This window comes from Zingiber officinale, chromosome 9A (genome assembly GCF_018446385.1).
Source record: "Zingiber officinale cultivar Zhangliang chromosome 9A, Zo_v1.1, whole genome shotgun sequence".
In the NCBI taxonomy this organism is placed as follows: domain Eukaryota; kingdom Viridiplantae; phylum Streptophyta; class Magnoliopsida; order Zingiberales; family Zingiberaceae; genus Zingiber; species Zingiber officinale.
In genome coordinates, this window is record NC_056002.1 from 44,561,671 (window position 1) to 44,580,886 (window position 19,216).

Below are 19,216 nucleotides of genomic sequence, written 5' to 3' on the forward strand. Positions count from 1 at the left end.
TCCGAACGGCGTTCCTCCACCACTTTGCCAGCCGACGTTACCAGAAGACCAGCGTCAACTTATTTTCTATGAAGCAAGGGCCGAGAGAGAGCCTCTGAGCTTACATCTAACGTTTCAACCAGGCGGCCATGGATATCCCCACGGTCTCATTCGAGACAATGATGCATGCCTTCACTCAGGGACTAGTCGACGGGGATTTCTTCTGCCTTCTCATCCGAAAATCGTCCCGCGACTACGACCACATGCTGAAGAAGGTGAACGAGTACATCAATGTGGAGGAAGCTCAGGCGGTCAGGAGGAAAGAAGCACCACCCGAGCCTTCAGCTCCGACCGAGCGGAGACCGCCGGCCAGTCATCAACCCCCAAGGGGACCCCGTGCTGAGGGAACACATCCTCATTAGGAGACAAGGTCGCACGCCGTCCAACATGTGGCAGCCGATCGGCCCAAGCAAAAAGGAAAAGTATGGACTCCCATGTTTTGTTCGCTTCACCAGTCCGCAACCCACAACACCCATGACTGTCGAAGTCTCGGCCCGATTGCTCACCCGGCGCCGAGAAGCTATCGCCGTCGATCACCTTCGCCCGATCGACGCCATCGACACCAGAGTACCAGGTGAAAGGTGGCTAGGGAATCCCCCGAATGGTAATAGCATCATCAGCCGAGGGTCAATCCCCGAGCCTCGCAAGAGCGAACGAGACCCCCCGCCCGAGAGGAAGAAAACAGGAGCAATATTGCTCGGGGCGAGATCAACATCATTGCTGGTGGGCTGACAGGCGGTGATTCCAACCGTGCAAGGAAGTCACACGCTCGACAGCTCAGGGTCCATGCGGTCGATTGCAGCCAGGAGCGGGCGCAAGGACCCGAGATCAGCTTCGGGGCCAGAGACTTAGAAGGGCTCGAAGTGCCGCACGACGACACCCTCATCATCCGAGTGGTAATAGCAAATTATACTATTCACCGCATATTTATTGACACAGGCAGCTCGGTCAAGATTATTTTCATGAAGGCATTCGACCAACTTCAAATTGACCAAGCCGAGCTGCTTCCAATGATAACTCCATTATATGGATTCACCGGCAACGAGGTTCTGCCGGTCGAGCAGATCCGACTGGCTATATCGCTAGGAGAGGAGCCGCTTTGAAGGATGCGGACCTCTAATTTCATTGTGGTCGATGCCCCGTCCGCCTATAACGTGATACTTGGTCGGCCGGCTCTCAATGAGTTTTGGGCGGTCGTCTCAACCTTTTGTCAGAAGATCAAATCCCCATGGAGGACCAGGTGAGCGAAGTTAGAGGAGATCAGTTGGCTACCCGACGATGCTATGTGGAGATGGTCCAAGCAGAGTCAAGATCCGCTTGGAAAGCACCGCGGTTGGAGGTAAACACCATAACTGAAAAGCCTCCAACTTTAGTTTATGAAGAAAAAGAAGAGGTACGGATCCACGATGGCCACCGGAGACAATCACATTCATTGCATCCGACCTGGAAGCGGGCCAGAAGGAAGAATTGATCAAGTGACTACGATGTAACCACAATGTCTTTGCGTGGTCAACACACAAGCTACCAGGCATCTCGCCAAGCGTTACGCAGCACGAGCTCCATGTCTGGCTAGACGCACGACTGGTGAAGTAGAGGAAGAGGGACTTCAGTGCTGAGAAGAACATCATCATCCAGGCGGATGTCGAGAAGCTTTTGGAGGCCGACCATATACGGGAGGTGCAATTCCCAAGCTGGTTCGCGAACGTGGTTCTAGTCGCCAAGCCGGGTAACAAGTGGAGGGTCTGCATCGACTTTTGAGATCTGAATAAGGTGTGCCCGAAAGACTTTTATCCTCTACCCCGAATTGACCAAATGGTGGACTCAACTGCGGGATGCAAACTGATATGCATGTTGGACGCTTATCAGGGATACCACCAAGTCTCGCTCGCCCGGAATGATCAAGAGAAAGTAAGTTTCATCACGGCGGACGACACCTACTGCTACAACGTGATGTCATTCGGACTGAAGAACGTCGGCGCCACATATCAGTGTCTCATGAACAAGGTGTTCCGGAAGCAGATCGGGCGGAACTTGGAGGTATACATGGATGACATCCTTATAAAATCACTCTGAGTGGTCAACTATGTGCAGATATAGAGGAGACCTTTCATACACTGAGGATGTACGGAGTCAAGCTGAATCCTCAGAAGTGTCTCTTCGGAGCAAAGAGTGGTCGCTTTTTGGGCTATATCATCACCGAGCGGGGCATAGAAGCGAACCCCAGCAAGGTAAAGGCATTGCAGGACATGCCACCTCCCAGAAATTTGAAGGAAGTACAGCACCTTACCGGTCGGATAACGGATCTCTCGCGGTTCATCTCCAAAACGGCCGACCGGAGCATGCCCTTTTTCAAGATTCTTCGCCGAACCACCAAATTCCAGTGGGACAAAGAATGCGACCGGGCGTTTGAATCTTTGAAGGTTTATATAAACTCTTTACCTGTATTAGCCAAGCCGACTATCGGCGAGCCGCTCCGCATATACTTATCCTCCACCGAGCATGCTGTTGGCTCGGCATTGGTAAGACCGAACGACAAAGAATAGTATGTGTATTTTCTGAGTCACATCCTAAAGGACGCTGAATCCCGCTACATTGGTCTCAAGAAGCTTGCCTTCGCGTTAGTCCTCGCCGCCCGAAGACTCCGACCCTACTTTCTCGCGAACACAATCGTCGTCATGACTAACAACCATTTGGGAAGAGTACTTCTTAATCCCGAGGCGTCCTGACGATTGATCAAATGGACAACTGAGCTCAGCGAGTTCAACATACAGTACCAGTCCAAGACAGCAATTAAGGTGCAATCCTTGGCGAATTTCATCACCGAAGTACAGAACCCCGAGCCCGAAGCGACTTGAAGGGTGTACGTGGATGGGTCAGCCACGCGGTAGGGAAGCAGCATCGGTCTTTTGTTAATTTCACCACAAGAAGAGCAAATGCATCTGTCCGTTCGGTTGGATTACCGCGCAACCAACAACGAGGCGGAGTATGAGGCCCTCATAGCAGAATTACAGGTCGCTTGACACGTAGGAGCCAGTAAGGTGTTAATTTATTCAGACTCACAGTTGGCCACTCAGCAGCTCTTGGGAACCTTCGAGGCTGAAGCTGTACGTGGAGGCATTCGACAAGCTCAAAACCAACTTCGGAGAGGTTGTTATACAAAAAATCCCCCGAGCGGAGAATCGGGTGGCAGATGAGTTGGTGAAGCTGGCGAGTTCGATAACGCCGATCGTCACCCAACAATCGATCGAGCAGGTATCCTTAGTGGCTCACATTGACAGGATGGAGGACCTTGCGTTCCCGAGCAACTGGAGGATGACCATAGTAGAATTCTTGCAATCAGGAGCTGCTCCATCCGATCGGGTTGAGGCACAGTTGCTAAGAAGGAGAGCAGGCCGGTTCACCCTCATAGGGGACCAGCTCTACAAGAAGGTTTTCTCCCGTCCGCTGCTAAAGTGTGTCAGCTTGGAAGACGCGAAATATATACTAAAGGAGGTGCATCAAGGATCCTGCGGAAGACACCCGGGCGGCCAGTCATTAGCAAAAAAGATCCTGCTAGCTGGATATTTCTGGCCGACCCTTCAGGAAGACGCCGCTCGGACCGTCGCCACTTGCCTTTCCTGTCAAAGATATCACAACTTCTCTCATCGGCCGACGGAGGAGATGAAGGCCTCTACAGTAGCCTGCCCGTTCGACCAGTGGGGCATGGATATTGTAGGACCCTTCCCCATGGCGACCGGACAACGAAAGTTTTTACTAGTAGCGGTAGACTATTTCTCAAAGTGGGTGGAAGCCGAGCTGCTCGCGAAAATAACGGAGCAGATGGTCAATAAGTTCATCTGGAAGCACATAATATGTCGGTTCGGCATTCCACGATGGCTCGTGTCCGACAACGGGTGGCAATTCGTCGGACAGCAGCTCCGAGAATGGTGTGAGGGTTATGGCATTCAGCAACACTTCACCTCCGTAGCTTATCTGCAGAGCAACGGGCATGCAGAAGTCGCCAATCGGGAGATCTTGTTGATTCTTCGAGTTCAGCTCAACCATATCGGTGGCAGCTAGGTAGATGAGCTCCCAAGCGTGTTATGGGCGATTCGCACTACCCCTAAGGAGGGAACGGGGGCCACGCCTTTCCACTTGGTGTACGGAGGAGAGGCTGTCATTCCCGTGGAGGTCGGAGTAGAATCCGATCGGATGCAACAGTACGACGCGAGTAACGCCAAGCGGAGGCAGCTGGAGCTGGACCTGATAGACGAGGTGCGAGCCAAAGCAGCCATCCGGCTAATGGCGTACCGGCAAAGAATGAAGCAGAATTACAACAGGCGAGTGATTCTCAGGGCATTCCAAGTTGGCAACTTTGTATGGAAGAAGGTGAAGCCGGTCGATGATGTGAGCAAGCTGGAGGCACCCTGGGCTAGGCCCTTCAAGGTCATCGAGAAGCTTCGATCGAGCGCCTATTACCTATAAGATGAAGATGGATGGCAGCTAGGACGACCATGGAGCGCTAAACATCTCCAATCATACCGAGCTGGATGAAAGGTGTGTCAATGTAATTCATTATATGTACTTTCTGTTCCTCGACTCCCTTTGAATGCAGGAATGATATCAAATAGCAAAGAATACGTCGAACGTCTAGGCTCTATGAAGACCGTCGAGCGGTGACGTTAAACTCTAGAGTTGGACCAACGACTATAAACCCCCCGGCCTGAAGATCGTCGAGCGGCAACGTTAAACTCTAGAGTCGGACCGGCTACTATAAACCCCCCGGCTTCAAGATCGTCGAGCGGCAATGTTAAACTCTAGAGTCGGACCGGCGACTATAAACCCCCCGGCCTGAAGATCGTCGAGCAGCAACGTTAAACTCTAGATTCGGACCGGCGACTATAAACCCCCCGACCTGAAGACCGTCGAGTGATGACGTTAAACTCTAGAGTCAAATCGACGACTATAAACCCCCCGGCTCGAAGACCGTTAAGCGGTGACGTTAAACTCCAGAGTCGAACCGACGACTGTAAACCCTCGGCTCGTAGACCACCGAGCGGCAACCATAGGGTTCAGCCTTGGCACCGCGTAATCCTAATGGAGCTTACGGAAGAGTGATGGTTTTGTACTTGATTACCGAGCGGTAGCTCAAAGATCGAGAGGCGAAGACTCGCACGAGTCAGACAGCTCGCTCGAATACACACAGCAATTGGACGAGCAGACAAGGAAAAGCCAAAGAAGGTTCATTGATCAAAATAAGCTGAACGACGAGTACACATAGTGAAATAGGTCAAACGACCAATACACATCCACGACTTCACTCTAAATAATTAAAAATCTCATCTGGAATCATGGTCAGAAGATCAGCATGATCGCGGATGGGAATAGTGAAATCCTCAAGAAGTCGACCCTTTGTCTTTAGATAGTCAGCCGTGGTGGTGATGGCCAACTCGAACTCATGGAAGAACTGAGTGCAAGCTTTTTTGAACAAATTTCTCCGAGCGGATGTAATTCTGCTGCATGACAATGACTCAGCCAGGTTCGACCTCCTGATATTCTTTGAAGGCGGCTCGGGAGGCCTCCAGTGCGTCTTGAAAGGTCTTTAGATCACTCTGAATAGCGGCCACCTCCGCCGAACGACCATTCTTCTCGGCAGTGAGCAGGTCGGTCAACTCGTTGACTTTCAGCTCAAGTGCCCGGGCCTCAGCATTCTTTGTCTCCAAGTCGGTGATGGCCTGATTCTTCCTGGTGGTGGCCAAAGTGATCTTCTTGTCGTATGTTTTAACCTGGGTTTCGAGCCGGTCCACCATAGTTTATAAGCCTGAAGATTTGTGCCGCTCGGCCTCTAACAGTTTGTTGGTCTTATCTAGGTCGGCCTTCAGCTCGGCATAAGAAAGGCCTTGAGGGGGAGCCCCACCAGAGACCTTGAGATTTTTGAACTCCTCTTCAAGGAAAGCTAAGCGGTGACATACCGCTATACTTTCCACCCAATACTGCAACCCAGTTAAAAGAAAAATAGTCAGTGCCGAACAGAGAAGGAGAAATGAAGGCTTGTGATAAAAGTTACCCCGGTGGTTTGTTGCAGATAGTTGTTGCCGAGCAGTCCAGGGGGCATCAGCCCCACGCGCGCTCGGGCGTCCTCCCAGACTTTCGCAAGGGGTCCCCGGAAGGTTATTAAGTGTTCGGAGCTCGTCAGCTATTCGACCGCCTGCATATATTCCTCTGTCGGTAGATGGAGTAAGGCCTTGACAGTCTTGCGCCAGCCCGGAGTAGACTGAGCGAACGCGGAAGGGGCAAAAAATTGTTCGACCGGCTCAGAGAGAATAAGAGATCACTTGATTATCCGTGGAGCCGGAGGGAGCGAGCTGAGAGGCTGAGCAGCGACGGGGTCGAAAGGCCAATCTCCTTGAGAGGAGGTCCGGTCAGAAGACAGCGCTTCCACAGTCGCTGGAGCCAGTGGAGGAGGATCGCCCATCTGCTCGGACACGTGAACGGCTGAGGTGGCTGAGCGGGTTGGTGTGCCCGTTCGGCGGCATTTGCGTCCAACCAAAGGGTGTTCATCATCGGAAGACTCGGCTTCCTTAGGCCGAGTGGCCGGTTGCGTACTCGATGGAGTGGTCTCTCCAGCTGCATCAGTAGTGACCGTCCAAGCGGTAGACGCATCGCCCGCCGTCTGCACCTCTTCGCTCTCACCTTCATGAGAGCCGACCGGGGTGATGCCAAGTCTCTCCGCCTCCTACGCTGCAGCCGCCTCTATCTCGGCGACCTTGCGTTTCAGCATGTCGAACACCACCGATTTCATCATGGTCTCAGCTGCAAAAAAGAGAAAAGAGATCAGTTAGACTCAAGGAAAAGGAGAGAAAGTTATTTCTTACCCGGGCCGTTCGAAAGCCACGTTCGGATCGGGCTTAAGCCGAATAGATACAGCATCCCTTAGGGCAGTAGCTTATGAATGTCCAACTTCAGCCCGGCCAGTAGGCTAGCCGCATGTAGAAAAGCGAGCTCGGTCCTATACCTCTTTAGATCGGGGGGGGGGGGGGGGGGGGCAACGAAGTTTGCCATTGGGTTCGAAAGGGTGGCGGCTCGAGAACTCAAAAAGAAGAAATGATTCTTCCAATGCTTGTTGGAGGTAGACATTTTATCAAAGAAAACTAAGCCGATCCGAGCTTGAAACAAGAAGGTGCCTAGCTTGGACTGTTTGAGATAGTAAAAATAATGAAAAATCTGAGGCTTAAGGGGGATGTTGTGCACTCGGAAGAGCACAACTACGCTGCACAACAGCCTGAAGGAGTTGGGCACGAGCTGGCCGAGCGGAATGCGAAAGTAGTTGCACACTTCTATGATGAATGGGTGGATTGGAAACCTGAGGCCACCTACGAATTGGTCGCCGAAGAAGGTAACAGTGCCAACCAGCGGGTCATGGGGTCGATCGGACGACTCGGCCAAGGTGAGTTTGTGGTCAGCAGTGATGTCATATGCATTGATCAATTTAAAGGCATCTCCCGAGTTAAACCGACTCTCTATGGCTTGATACCAAAGGTCGGGAGAGGGGGTCGACGAACTGACCATGATCAGAAGGTGAATAACGTAGAAGCTTCGTCGGAAAGATCGACGGAAAGAACAATGAAAGAGGCGACACCAAGGAAAGCAAGGGGAAGCAAATGTGAAAACAAGAAAGGATCAGGGAGCTTACAAAAGTAGACCTAGGAGAGGGAGGGGGAGGATCGTCGGAGCACTGGAGGTCGAGGAAGCCGGTGAAACACGCAAAAGCAGCAACAATGGAATAGTTGTCGGCGCCTGTGCTTTATAAACATAGGGCTTGGTCAGCCTTAGCCGTCTGATCCAGGTCATCGGGATCGAAGTCGACATCCGACCGTCGAATTCAAACCGCCGCCTGTCCCATCGGAGCTGACGCCCTCGCCGTGCGATGACGGCGGTGGCGCCACTTGGCGGCAGGTTAGAGGGCGACATTTAATGAATGCCATTACGCAGGCGTGGGCACGCGCTCGTCCTTAATGACGAGGATTTGCACGAATTCCGGGGGGATCTTGAAGACGTCAGCATTGATCGTCCTCGGGTCAGCGAGGCAATCAGCGATGATCAAAACCTTTCTAGGCCCAGCGAGTGGGCTGCCGAGCGGTGAAGTGGCACCCTCACAGCTCTTGAGCGGAAGAGCACTCGATTCATCGGCCGAGTGACCATTATGCCACCGAACTAATAGTCCAGTCAGTCAGACTTATAGCCTCCTTCGACTAGACTTGAGGGAGAGACACGTGATCCGGTAACAAGAGTGTAATCCCGTACGGGACAGAGGGTAAATGGCATGTGGAGGTCAAAGCCAAGATAGTCAACCTAAAAGTATGGCCGATCGGAAGGCCACCTGGCTGATCGGCCACGACCGCGCCCGGAGCGGCGCAGAAGCAGCTCGACTGCGGGTTGGGTTTCCGACGCTCATGAGTCCGTCTAAGAGAGTTAAGGCGTCGGGCGGCCTGTTCGCTCAGGCGAGCTGCGGATCAACGAAGACGACATTCCCGTCCGAGTATGAAGCCGAGCAACCTTCCCGCTCGGTCCAAAACATATCCTCTCTCGGATGGCAGTGGGTCCAAGCATCTCTCCCATCCAGGCTAGTAATAGACAAAAGGTGCAGAAGAGGATGAAGGGGGCAGCGAGTGATGTCCTTCTCGAGAAATGTGCCGTCGACTAATAGCATGGTCGGCGGCCGGACCGGACAGAGAATCGTACGATGGAAGTTTCCACTTTCATGTCGGAGATATGCTCGGATGGTTGCGGTATGACGTCAGACGTACTTTTGTGACACATCCATTTTGAGGTATGTCTTGGGAAGCGTGCACGCCTCCAGAGGCGTGCATGCGCCTCCCAAGGGTCCTATATAAGGACCCTCATATTTCGACGGAGGTATGCATGATCATTTACTGTAGCTCTTTGCCTCGTTATTCTGCTTCGATTTCTTTTCGCCTGACTTTAGCGTTAGAGGACCGTCGCCGGGATCCCCTCCCCGGCTTGGTTTTGCTGCAGGTTCACCGGAGTCCACGTCATCCCAGAGTCTACATGGAATCAGCAGAGAATGTCACGTCCCCAGCGTCCGTCTACTCGAGTCTCAGACTGGATCAGACGCATTATTATTTTTAGCTTGTTGTATTGTCTTTATGTGATTGATATTAATTATTCATATATTATCACTAGAAGGTACCGTCCATTTTAAGAATAAATATACTCTAAGGATATGACACGTTGAATTCGCAGCTAAATAATAGGTGGTCCAACGTCTCCAACTCCTTATCGTAGAATACACACCGATTGTCCATCCCTAAAAAGTAATGCGATCTTGAGTGAGCAGTTGATCCTTCACGACCAACCTGAGAATGAATGAGTATTTTGGGAGCAAATAAGAGCAATTTTTTTTATTAGGTATTCAAATATTAGAATATGAGAAGAAAAGAAGTTCCCTTAATTAGGAGATTATAGTAGGAGATAAATGAGGAACACCAGGGACTAGCAAAGCATAGAGGAGTTTGACGGCCTACAAGGAGGAGACAGAGAGCTCCACACGGAGATATGATGACCTTTCGTTGATAACACAGTTAAATCTCAAAATTTAAAGGGTATTTTATTGATTTGCCTTAATTAAGAATCCCCTTTTTGCTTAATCTTGTTCCAATTTGTGATAAATTCATAATAAAAAATGGAATTCGGAGTAGAGCATTTGCTTTAATAATTAATTTTTTTTTTACTATTGAGAAATTGTTCTAAAAATTGTCGCCCTTATTTCTGCCCGATGATCCCGCTCAATTAAATTAATAAATGATTTAAGAGAAAGACGAGTCAGTATTGTTTTTGGCTGGATGTTGCCAGCAGCTGCATGCAACTTGCACCCAAACAAACAGATAGATAGGTGAAGCTTCTAAGCAAGTTGAAGCTGAAGTTGGGCTGTTCTATCCTTTTCTGACAGCTCACACATTAAATGCATAACCATTTCGGTGGTCACTATCCAATCCAAACTTCTTTAAGAATTCATAAATTAAGCAGAATTAACATGCATCCATGATAACAATAAATATATTAGTTTAATTTCTTTAACGAAGGATGGATGAAATTTCAATACTCATTCTAATAAATGTTATATTAGAATGAGAAAAAGAAAAGAAAAAAAATTTCTAAAATATAAAAATATCTTAATGAAATTGTTCTGATTTATTCATTTATATTATGTTGTAAAATAGATCTAACCGCTAAAATTATTATGGTCTTGTGATAAAAGTTGACATAGTTCATTTATATTGATATGATTTGATTCATAATGGTTGGTGCAAGAAGTATTTGATAATTGAATCTAGGTTTTGATTATGTCAAAGGGCTCAAAGTTAAGGTTATTTGTGATCTAACGAGTTTGAATGAGATTGCAGGAAAGTGCTAAGTATTTTTAGACAAAAGTTCTAGTGGATTCTAGGTAAGTGGAAAATCCTAGGGGGTGGTAACCCTAGATCCTAGGGGGTAGTAACCCTACGTGATGGAAAATCCTAGCTACGGTTAGGCAGGTGGAAAATCCTAGGGGATGGTAACCCTACGTTGTAGAAAACTATAGGGAGTGGTAACCCTAGGTCCTAGGGGGTGGTAACTCTAAGTTATGGAAAACCCTAGGGGGGTAACTCTAGGCTATGAAAAATCCTAGGAGGTGATAACCCTAGGTCCTAGGGGGTGGTAACCCTAGACAAAAAGTCCAGTCGTCTGGAGGACCGATTTAGCAATAGATAAACACTTCTGAGAGGAGTATATGATGATGCATTCCCCAGCGAGGGAATAGTAGACGTCAGTTTGACCTAGGATTTCCGGAAGAAATCCGAAGTCAGAACCGGCAGTCCGAAGACTATCAAATGCTTTATTTTTCATGTCTATATTGTGCTAACTTTGTTTTGCAGGGTGTTGGATCGAAAGCGCTAGAGGGGGGGGGGGGGGGGGGGGGTTGAATAGCGCTCATGGCTATTTCGTTCGATTAAAACACTCGAGTATAAAACACGCAGAGAAAATGAAAACAAAGCAAACACAGGGGGTGAATAGCGCTCATGGCTATTTCGTTCGATTAAAACACTCGAGTATAAAACACGCAGCGAAAATGAAAACAAAGCAAACACACAAGCGACACAATCGTTTACTTGGTTCGGAGCCTATGACGACTCCTACTCCAAGGCCCACGCTCTTTGAGCGTTTACGTTGGGCAACAACTATATTTCGGAAATGTGTTACAAATTAAGTACAATAAATGCTGTTAAATTTACCAACAAAAAGAGAAATAGTAGATGCAGAGTTCCGGGTTGTCGGCATCAAGTTGCAGCACTTCGGGATCGTCTCGTAAGCAGCTTGTATCAAAAGGGTTGCTTGGAATTCATTGTCCTAAGCTGTTGCTCGAAGTCCCCTTTTAAATAGTACTGGAGGCGCCTCCAGTGCCATCCAAGGCGCCTCCAATGAGCCGATTCAGCTGCATAGATTAGCGCAGACTTCTTCTGCGCTTATCATGCTCAAGGCGCCTTCATGACAGTCCAAGGCGCCTTCAATCCCAGCTCCAAGGTGCCTCCAGATCCAACCAAGGCGCCTTCAGCTCCTCTTTGCAGACTCCATCTGGCTTGCACCCAAGGCGCTTCCACGCTCCATGGAGGCGCCTCGGACACTGTTTATCTGAGGTGTAACATGCTCCTTTGTTCCTGCAAAATGTGTTAGTCTCAAACACATACCCTGCAAAACAAAGTTAGCACATAATAATTATAATAACCAAAATATTGACAGTCAACGAACTGTCCGGGTCTGACTTCGGATTTCCAACCGGAAACCCTAGGTCGACCCGATGCCTACTGTTCCCTCTATGGGGAACGCGTCCTCACCTACTCCCCTCAGGAGAGATTACCTGGTGCCAATGAGATCCTCTAGATCGACTGGACTTTTGCTTAGCGTTCGTAGCTTCCGAACTTTCTGCTGAACTTCCGCTTCCCGGCTGGCCCAGTCTTTCACCTGGTTCATGACACCAGGACTTTCCACCTAGGGTTACCCCCCTAGGACTTTTGCTTGAGGCCCTCGACCCGCCAAGACTTTCCGCATAGGGTTACCACCCCCTATGACCTAGGGTTACCACCCCCTAGGGTTTTCCACCTGCCTAACCGCAGCTAGGACTTTTGCCTAAGAAACCTTAGGACTTTCCTGCAAACTTGTTCAATATATTAGAAATCAAAACACTTTAACTTTGAACCCTTTGGCATAATCAAAATATAGGTTCGATCGTCGAATTCTTCCCGCACCAACACAGGGTATGGTTGGTTTCTTGGACTAACGTATTTTGCAGGAAGCGAATTGTGCATGTTTGGCTCAGATGAACAATGTTTAGGCACCTCTGGGCCGTTAGAGGCGCCTCGGGCACCTTGGCTGCAGCTGCGCAGGAAGCAGGGCAGAAGGCGCCTTCCAAGGACGTTGAAGGTACCTTGGACAGCTGATGGAAGGCGCCTTCCAAGGACACTGAAGGCGCCTTCGGGTGGATAAGCAGTGAACGTCGAGGAGCTTATTAACACGACTAACTTGGGACTGAAGGCGCCTTCAGCAGGCTATATAAGCCCGGTTCGAGCAGATGCATAGAGATAACACAAAATTGCGATCCTTCTTCTGTGCACTGCTCCAAAGACGATCCGAAAAAGCTGTAACACTGCTCCAATAACCTGAAGCCCGGAATTTCTCATTCTTAATTGTTGGTATACTTGTTTTGCACTTAAATTATATATCTGTTGTAATTTGTAAAGATTTTATGATTGATTAGTGATTGCCCATCGAAAGCACTCTTATGTGCGAGTCTTGAAGTAGGAGTCGCCATATACTCCGAACTAAGTAAATCCTTGGTGTTTGTGTTTTGTTTGTCTCTCTTTTATTTCTGCTGCGTATTTACTTTGAATTTACTTGAAATGAACGAATTAGCCAAGAGCGATATTCACTCCTCTTTAGCGCTTTTTGATCCTACAATAATTTCGTATATTTGTTGTGAGTCTAAATTTCAGATAAATAAGTTCAGATCATAATCTTTTTTTTGTTTTATGTATAAATATATAAACATATAATTGGTATTTAAAAAAATGATCAACAAAATCTTGATTAGATGAGCTTAGCCACCTTTCTAAATAATTAGAGATTTGACTTATGTAAAGGTTGGATTACATGTTAAATTTTTATATGATAATTAAATGTAATTAATATTATGGGTTTTTAAAAAAATCTTAAATGAATATTAAATTGATTGATTAATATATAAATGGATTAATAAGTCTTCGTACATAACTTATTTATTGTACAATAAGACCGAACATGGTGTTTCAATGTTTGATGAGTATTTAAGTTTATGCGGAAAAGTTAGATCTCACTTGTGTAATAAGTATTCAGGAAACATCCAAGGAGGTTGATGATACTTAGTAAGGAGAATTCCTTACAGGTTAGATGACTAGATGCAAGGCGCAGAAGTCCAAGGAGGCTGATTCTTAGCAAAAAGAAAGCCTAATCCGATTGTAATTAAGATTGGATACAGGGTGGACGAAGACTTAGAGATGAGAAAGCTCCAAGCACAAAAGTCTAGAAAAAATAAAAGGTCATCTGACATAAGGTATTTATGGGATGAGGAGAGAGAGTGAGGCACATTTCGACCATTAGGATGGCTAAAAGTTATGTATTAGTTGATTGCTAGAGTCTAGTAATCAACTGGTACATTACAGACAGAGAAAAGGGTTTTGTGATTAAGGGTTTGAAGATGAAAACCCTTAATCAAGGTTTTCTAGTCGATTGATGTCTTCAACAGTTCGATTGATAGTCAAAACCGTAAATATAGAATTCAGGGTTTGCATAAACCCTAAATTTGGGTTTACCAATCAATTACTAGCTTCAACAATTCGACTGGTAGTCAAAACCCTAAACTCGAAATTCGGGGTTTGCACAAACCTTGAATTAGGGTTACCAATTGATTGGTGGTTTTATTAGTTCGACTAATAGTCTGTTAGCAATTGATTGTTGGTTTTACCAATCAACTGGTAGCCTATTTCGATCAAACATAACGCTTTTAATGCAATCGATTAGTTCAACTAAGATCTACTAGTCTATTGCTAAATCCAGCAATTGATTGGGAGGCTATTTTAATCAAATAGACTAACTTCAATCCAACTGGTCAATTCAACAGGATGTCACCAGTCGATTAGTATTTTCCATCAATCGTCTGGTGTTCAAAAACCAAGATGATATCAACTATTGATTCAGAGTCAGTGACCATTCAACGATTGTGTCAGTGGTCAAACCTCCTCACCAGTCGATTGGTGATTACAACAGTTGACTATAGGCAGTAGAAAAGTATAGAAAACAACTGATTGAATTTAAAACATCTTCAAGTATCTTCCACCAACCCATCCAAGCTACGAATCTTCTCATCTTCCAAAGTGAAATGGCCTTCATTCTCAGCAATCTTCATGCGAAAAAGGAGAAGAGCTCTTGTGAAAAAAGAGTAAAACTCTTGTTTCTTCTCTTTGGTATTCCCTTTGTGCTAAACATTATAACTCTGTTAGAAGAGGTTTCTTGGCTTCGTATTTTGTCTGAGAAGGAGGAAAACAACTAATGGTGGTAATCATTAGGACTAGACTTTATACATATTCTCCTTAGGAGTGGCGGTGAACCAAGTAAAATTGACTTGTTAGCCTTGTGATTATGTTGGGTTATTTTCTCTTCAAAGTTTCCATTGTGCAAGTTAAATCGATGAAATATAATATAGCGCACACGGTTGGAAACTAACATAGCGAAAGATAATAATAATACACAGTCTATACGGCTGGTACAAACACAAACTACACAAGATAATACACTGAATACACTAACTGCATGCCTGCATAACTTACACAACCACAACACATAATCGAATAGAAGTAGTCACAAGGCTAAAATCCATGATTAAGTCAAATTATTACATATCCAAGTCCGAAAAATAAAGTGCAAATAGAGTAGTAAGAAATAGCATGTAAAATGAAACAAATCTCAATGTGACGAGGGACTAGCAGCCAAGATACTCCAAGCGACTCCACAATCATCTATTTGCTACTTAAGGAAAATAAGGTAAAATAGGGTAGTGAGTCCAAATGACTCAACGGGTAATAGACAGTGATAGTGCATGGTCAAAATAAGAATATGAAAATCAAAGCATACATTCTCATAGGTAGGAAATATGTACACAACCATAATCAACATAATGAATGCACATACCAGAATCGGTCTCACAAGGATGGTATATTGATCAGTAACCACTGGAGATCAACAATAGATCTACTCACACTAGATGAACAATATATGATATCATATACATGTATGATAAATGAACATGTATGAATAATATCAAGCATATGCAACAATCATGTCTTAAATATATACAACATGCATCTACAACATAAGCAACCTACTCAACTGTAAATAATATATTGAGCATAACCAGATAATGATCAACATGGGTACCGAAAAACCTAAGCCTATGCTAGTATATATAATAGTTATAGATCGTCATGTGTGGGAGCAAAGCTCCACCGCCAGAAATATTATCATATATGGGAGCAATGCTCTACCATAAGCAATACATCATATGTCAGAGCAACGCTCTAGCATAAGTAATACATCTTATGTGGGAGTAACGTTACACCATAAATAATACATCATATGTAGGAGTAATGCTTCACCATAAATAATACAAATGACCAAGATATCTAGCTATCTAACTATGGACTGTGAGAAATCACTCTACCATAGATAACCCGTGGGTAGTCCAAAATGTTAGGGTCCTTGTCTATAGAAGATCACTCTACTATAGATAACCCATGGGAAGATAGGATGTAGATATCTAATTACAGACTGTGGGAGATCACTTTACCATGGATACCCTGTGGGTAGCCCAAGATATAACAACCCAAGGATAACAATATAGCAAATACATCGCAATCACTGTCAACTCTCTCAATATCATAGTGGGGACATAATTATCAACAACTCATAGGAGACTTAGTTGATAGGATATATTGGTCACTGCCAACTCTCTCAACATCGTAGCGGGGACATAATTATCAACCACTCGTAGGAGACTTAGTTGATAAGATAAACTAATTACTGTCAACTCTCTCAATATCATAGTGAGAACATAATCGTTAACCACTCATAGGAGACTTAGTTGATAGGATATACTAGTCACTGCCAGCTCTCTCAACATTGTAATGGGGACATAATCATCAACCACTCATAGGAGACTTAGTTGATAGGATATACTGGTTACTGTCAACTCTCTCAACATCGTAGTAGGGACATAATCGTCAACTACTCCTAAGAGACTTAGTTGACAGGATATGTATACAATGACACAGTGTAGTGTTACTTACATAGTAACCAACTACATCATTAAGAGTATATGAACTTTATGCAATGATCCACAATCATACTAACATGGTAAAAATAGGTACATCTAGAATCATAATATAACACTCACATATATCTATATGTATGAAATGATCCAATAGGTGTCAACTAAGCATCATGCATGGTAATAGTTATAGGACCGTTGGGCCGACTAGAAGGGGGGGTTGAATAGCCTAAAAAAGAATAAACAGAAAAGACCCTTCTCGAACTTTCAACAGAACACTTGCATAAAGTAAATTAACAGTAAATAAAAAGCAGAAAGAAGAGACTCACAACTTGACTTGGTTACAACCAAGGAGGTTGTTAATCCAAGGAATGAACATGCACTAAAATATCTCCTTCAGGCGGAGAAGCCTCTTACAGCAGTGAAAGCACAAAAGACAGAAGCTAAACTAGAACAGAAGCGCACAAGTGTTTGGAATGTAAATTTCTGAGTTCATTCAAAGCTTCTGGACCAAGGCTATATTTAAAGCCTTGGTCGGGGCGCCTGGAAGGGTTCCGGGCGCCCTGGGGGGGATAAATTTTATCCCCCAACGTTCAGATCGAGTTTTGACTCGATCTGGTGAAAATACTGGGTCCGGGCGCCCGGAAGGGTTCCGGGTGCCCCGGACTGTTCCGGGCACCCCGGAGCCCAAAGTCAACAACCGTTGACTTTTTCGTCCGGGACCTCTTCTCTGGTTCAGTCCCGCCTCGGTCCGGTTCTTCTCCTCCGGATCCGCTTACTTGGGTGATCTCTGCCATCCGAAAAAGGGCTCACCCGAACCCAACTTCCGGTCTTCTCGAGCGGGCTTCCCTCCGGCTTCTCGTCCCTCGGAATCGCCGCATGTTTTCTTCTCGTCCGCCGGCGTACTCATCCGCAGTCTTCATCCCTCAGACGCACCGTGTGCCATCCTTCTCGCTAGCTGCGTCTCTTGCTCCCCGAGCAATCTTCCGCTCCGGCTTTCGTCCCTCGGAACCACCGCACGCTTCCTTCTTGTCCACTGGGGTACTCTTCCACAGCACCTCGTCCCTCGGACTGCCGTCCTTCTCGCTAGTTGTGTCTTCCGCTCGACTACCTGTGTTCCTAAGCTCCTGCACACTTAGACACAAGGTTAAATACACACAGGACCTAACTTTATTTGTTGATCACACCAAAACAACCTTGGGGTTCCAACAATCTCCCCCTTTTTGGTGTGATCAACCCAAGTTAAGCTAGGGTTAAAATAGAATTAAGTAAATTAACTTAATTTACAATTTAAGTGCAAAAAGATAGAAAAGATAAAAAAAATAAATCTATCTACCTCCCCCTAGACTTATACTTTCCCTTCTCCCCCTTTGATCACAAAAAAAGTGGGGTTCCAAGAAAAAACAATCTAAGGGTTTAAAAACTTAGAAAGAATAAAAAAAATTCTAGGTTTTTAAGAAATTTAGAAAATTTTTCTAAGTAATTTAAGCTGAGATTTCTAGTTTCAGGAAAAAGTTTTTTTTTTTTTAACTTAGGAAGAAATGATTTTTGAGAATTTTTCTAAGTAAGAAAAAAATCCTAACCTAAATTTTTGAGAATTTTTAAGCGCAAAAAAAATGACTTAGGGAAAAAAAATTCTAAGTAAATTTCTAAAATAAAATGTTTTGAATAACCTTTTTAAACCACTAATTAAGTCTTATATTAATGCTTTATTAGTAAGTTAATTAAACATTTATTTCAATATTTTGGCTTCCAGGTCGTGGCGAGGCACTAGGCCTTCTTGGTTATTGGAGCAACAACCACTTCCTTGACAAAGTCTCATAAGGAAATTCTTTGTTTAATTTTCTCACTTAAAGCGCTAATTTTATAATTTAGTTTAGGCATGTTTTAGGAACCCAATATAGGTTCCACCCTACTGGATTAATTAAAAAGCTTTTAGGGACATATTTTCTTGAAATATTCCTAATTTGTCCCGGGTGATATTTAAAGTACCAATTTAAATTATTAAATCTTCTAAAATTGGTTTTAGATGAATATGCATGGTTTTTCAAGTTATCTACTTGAATTTTCAAATCATCATTTTCAAGTTTCAATTTTTCATTTGCTATTTTTAATTTATCTAATTCTTCTAAGGGACAAGACTTAGCTAGAATTACTTTTAAATTTTTATTTTCACTTTCTAATTTGCAGCAATCTTTTGTTAAAAGTTTAACGAACTTAAACATTTTATCGGGAGGAAGAGATCGTACCTGACTTACCTTGTCGATCTCGTTGTCTGTTTCTCCCCCTGAGCTGTTACTTTCTTCCGACGTGTCTCCCCCTTCATCGATGCTCTCGATGCTCATTTCAGAAGAGCTTGAATCGCAGTCCTCATCTTGATGACTCGCCATCAGTGTGAGTCCGGAGAATGCTTCGACTTCTGATTCGGACGAGGTATCGCCCCACGTCGCCTTCAGGGCCTTTCGTTTTTGGATAGGCTTCTTACCCTTTTCCTTGTCTTTGTTCTTCAGCTTGGGGCAGTTGTCCTTGACATGCCCTTCTTCGTCGCAATGGTAGCAGCGGATCGTTCTTTTCTTTCTACCCTGTGGATGGTTAGTTTTTCTAGAATTGTATAACTTATTAAATCGTCTTACCATCATTACCATTTCTTCGTCGTCGAGAGAAGATTCCGATTCAGGTTCATCTCTCGAAGCTTTGAGGGCGACGTTGTTCTTTGGCTCCCTCATTCCTGCACATCTTGACTCATGCACTTCAAATGTTGAAAAAAAATCTTCCAATGAAATT

General features: G+C 45.4%; 1 protein-coding gene across 1 annotated transcript; it reads left to right on the plus strand.

Moving 5' to 3' along the window:
* Positions 1 to 513: 513 nt before the first annotated feature.
* Positions 514 to 4,098, plus strand: LOC122019170. The gene is made up of 4 exons (XM_042576667.1): positions 514 to 643; positions 2,131 to 2,558; positions 3,094 to 3,714; positions 3,820 to 4,098. Exons 1-4 carry the CDS (start codon positions 514 to 516, stop codon positions 4,096 to 4,098), a joined length of 1,458 nt encoding a protein of 485 aa, XP_042432601.1.
* The last annotated feature ends 15,118 nt before the right edge of the window (positions 4,099 to 19,216 follow it).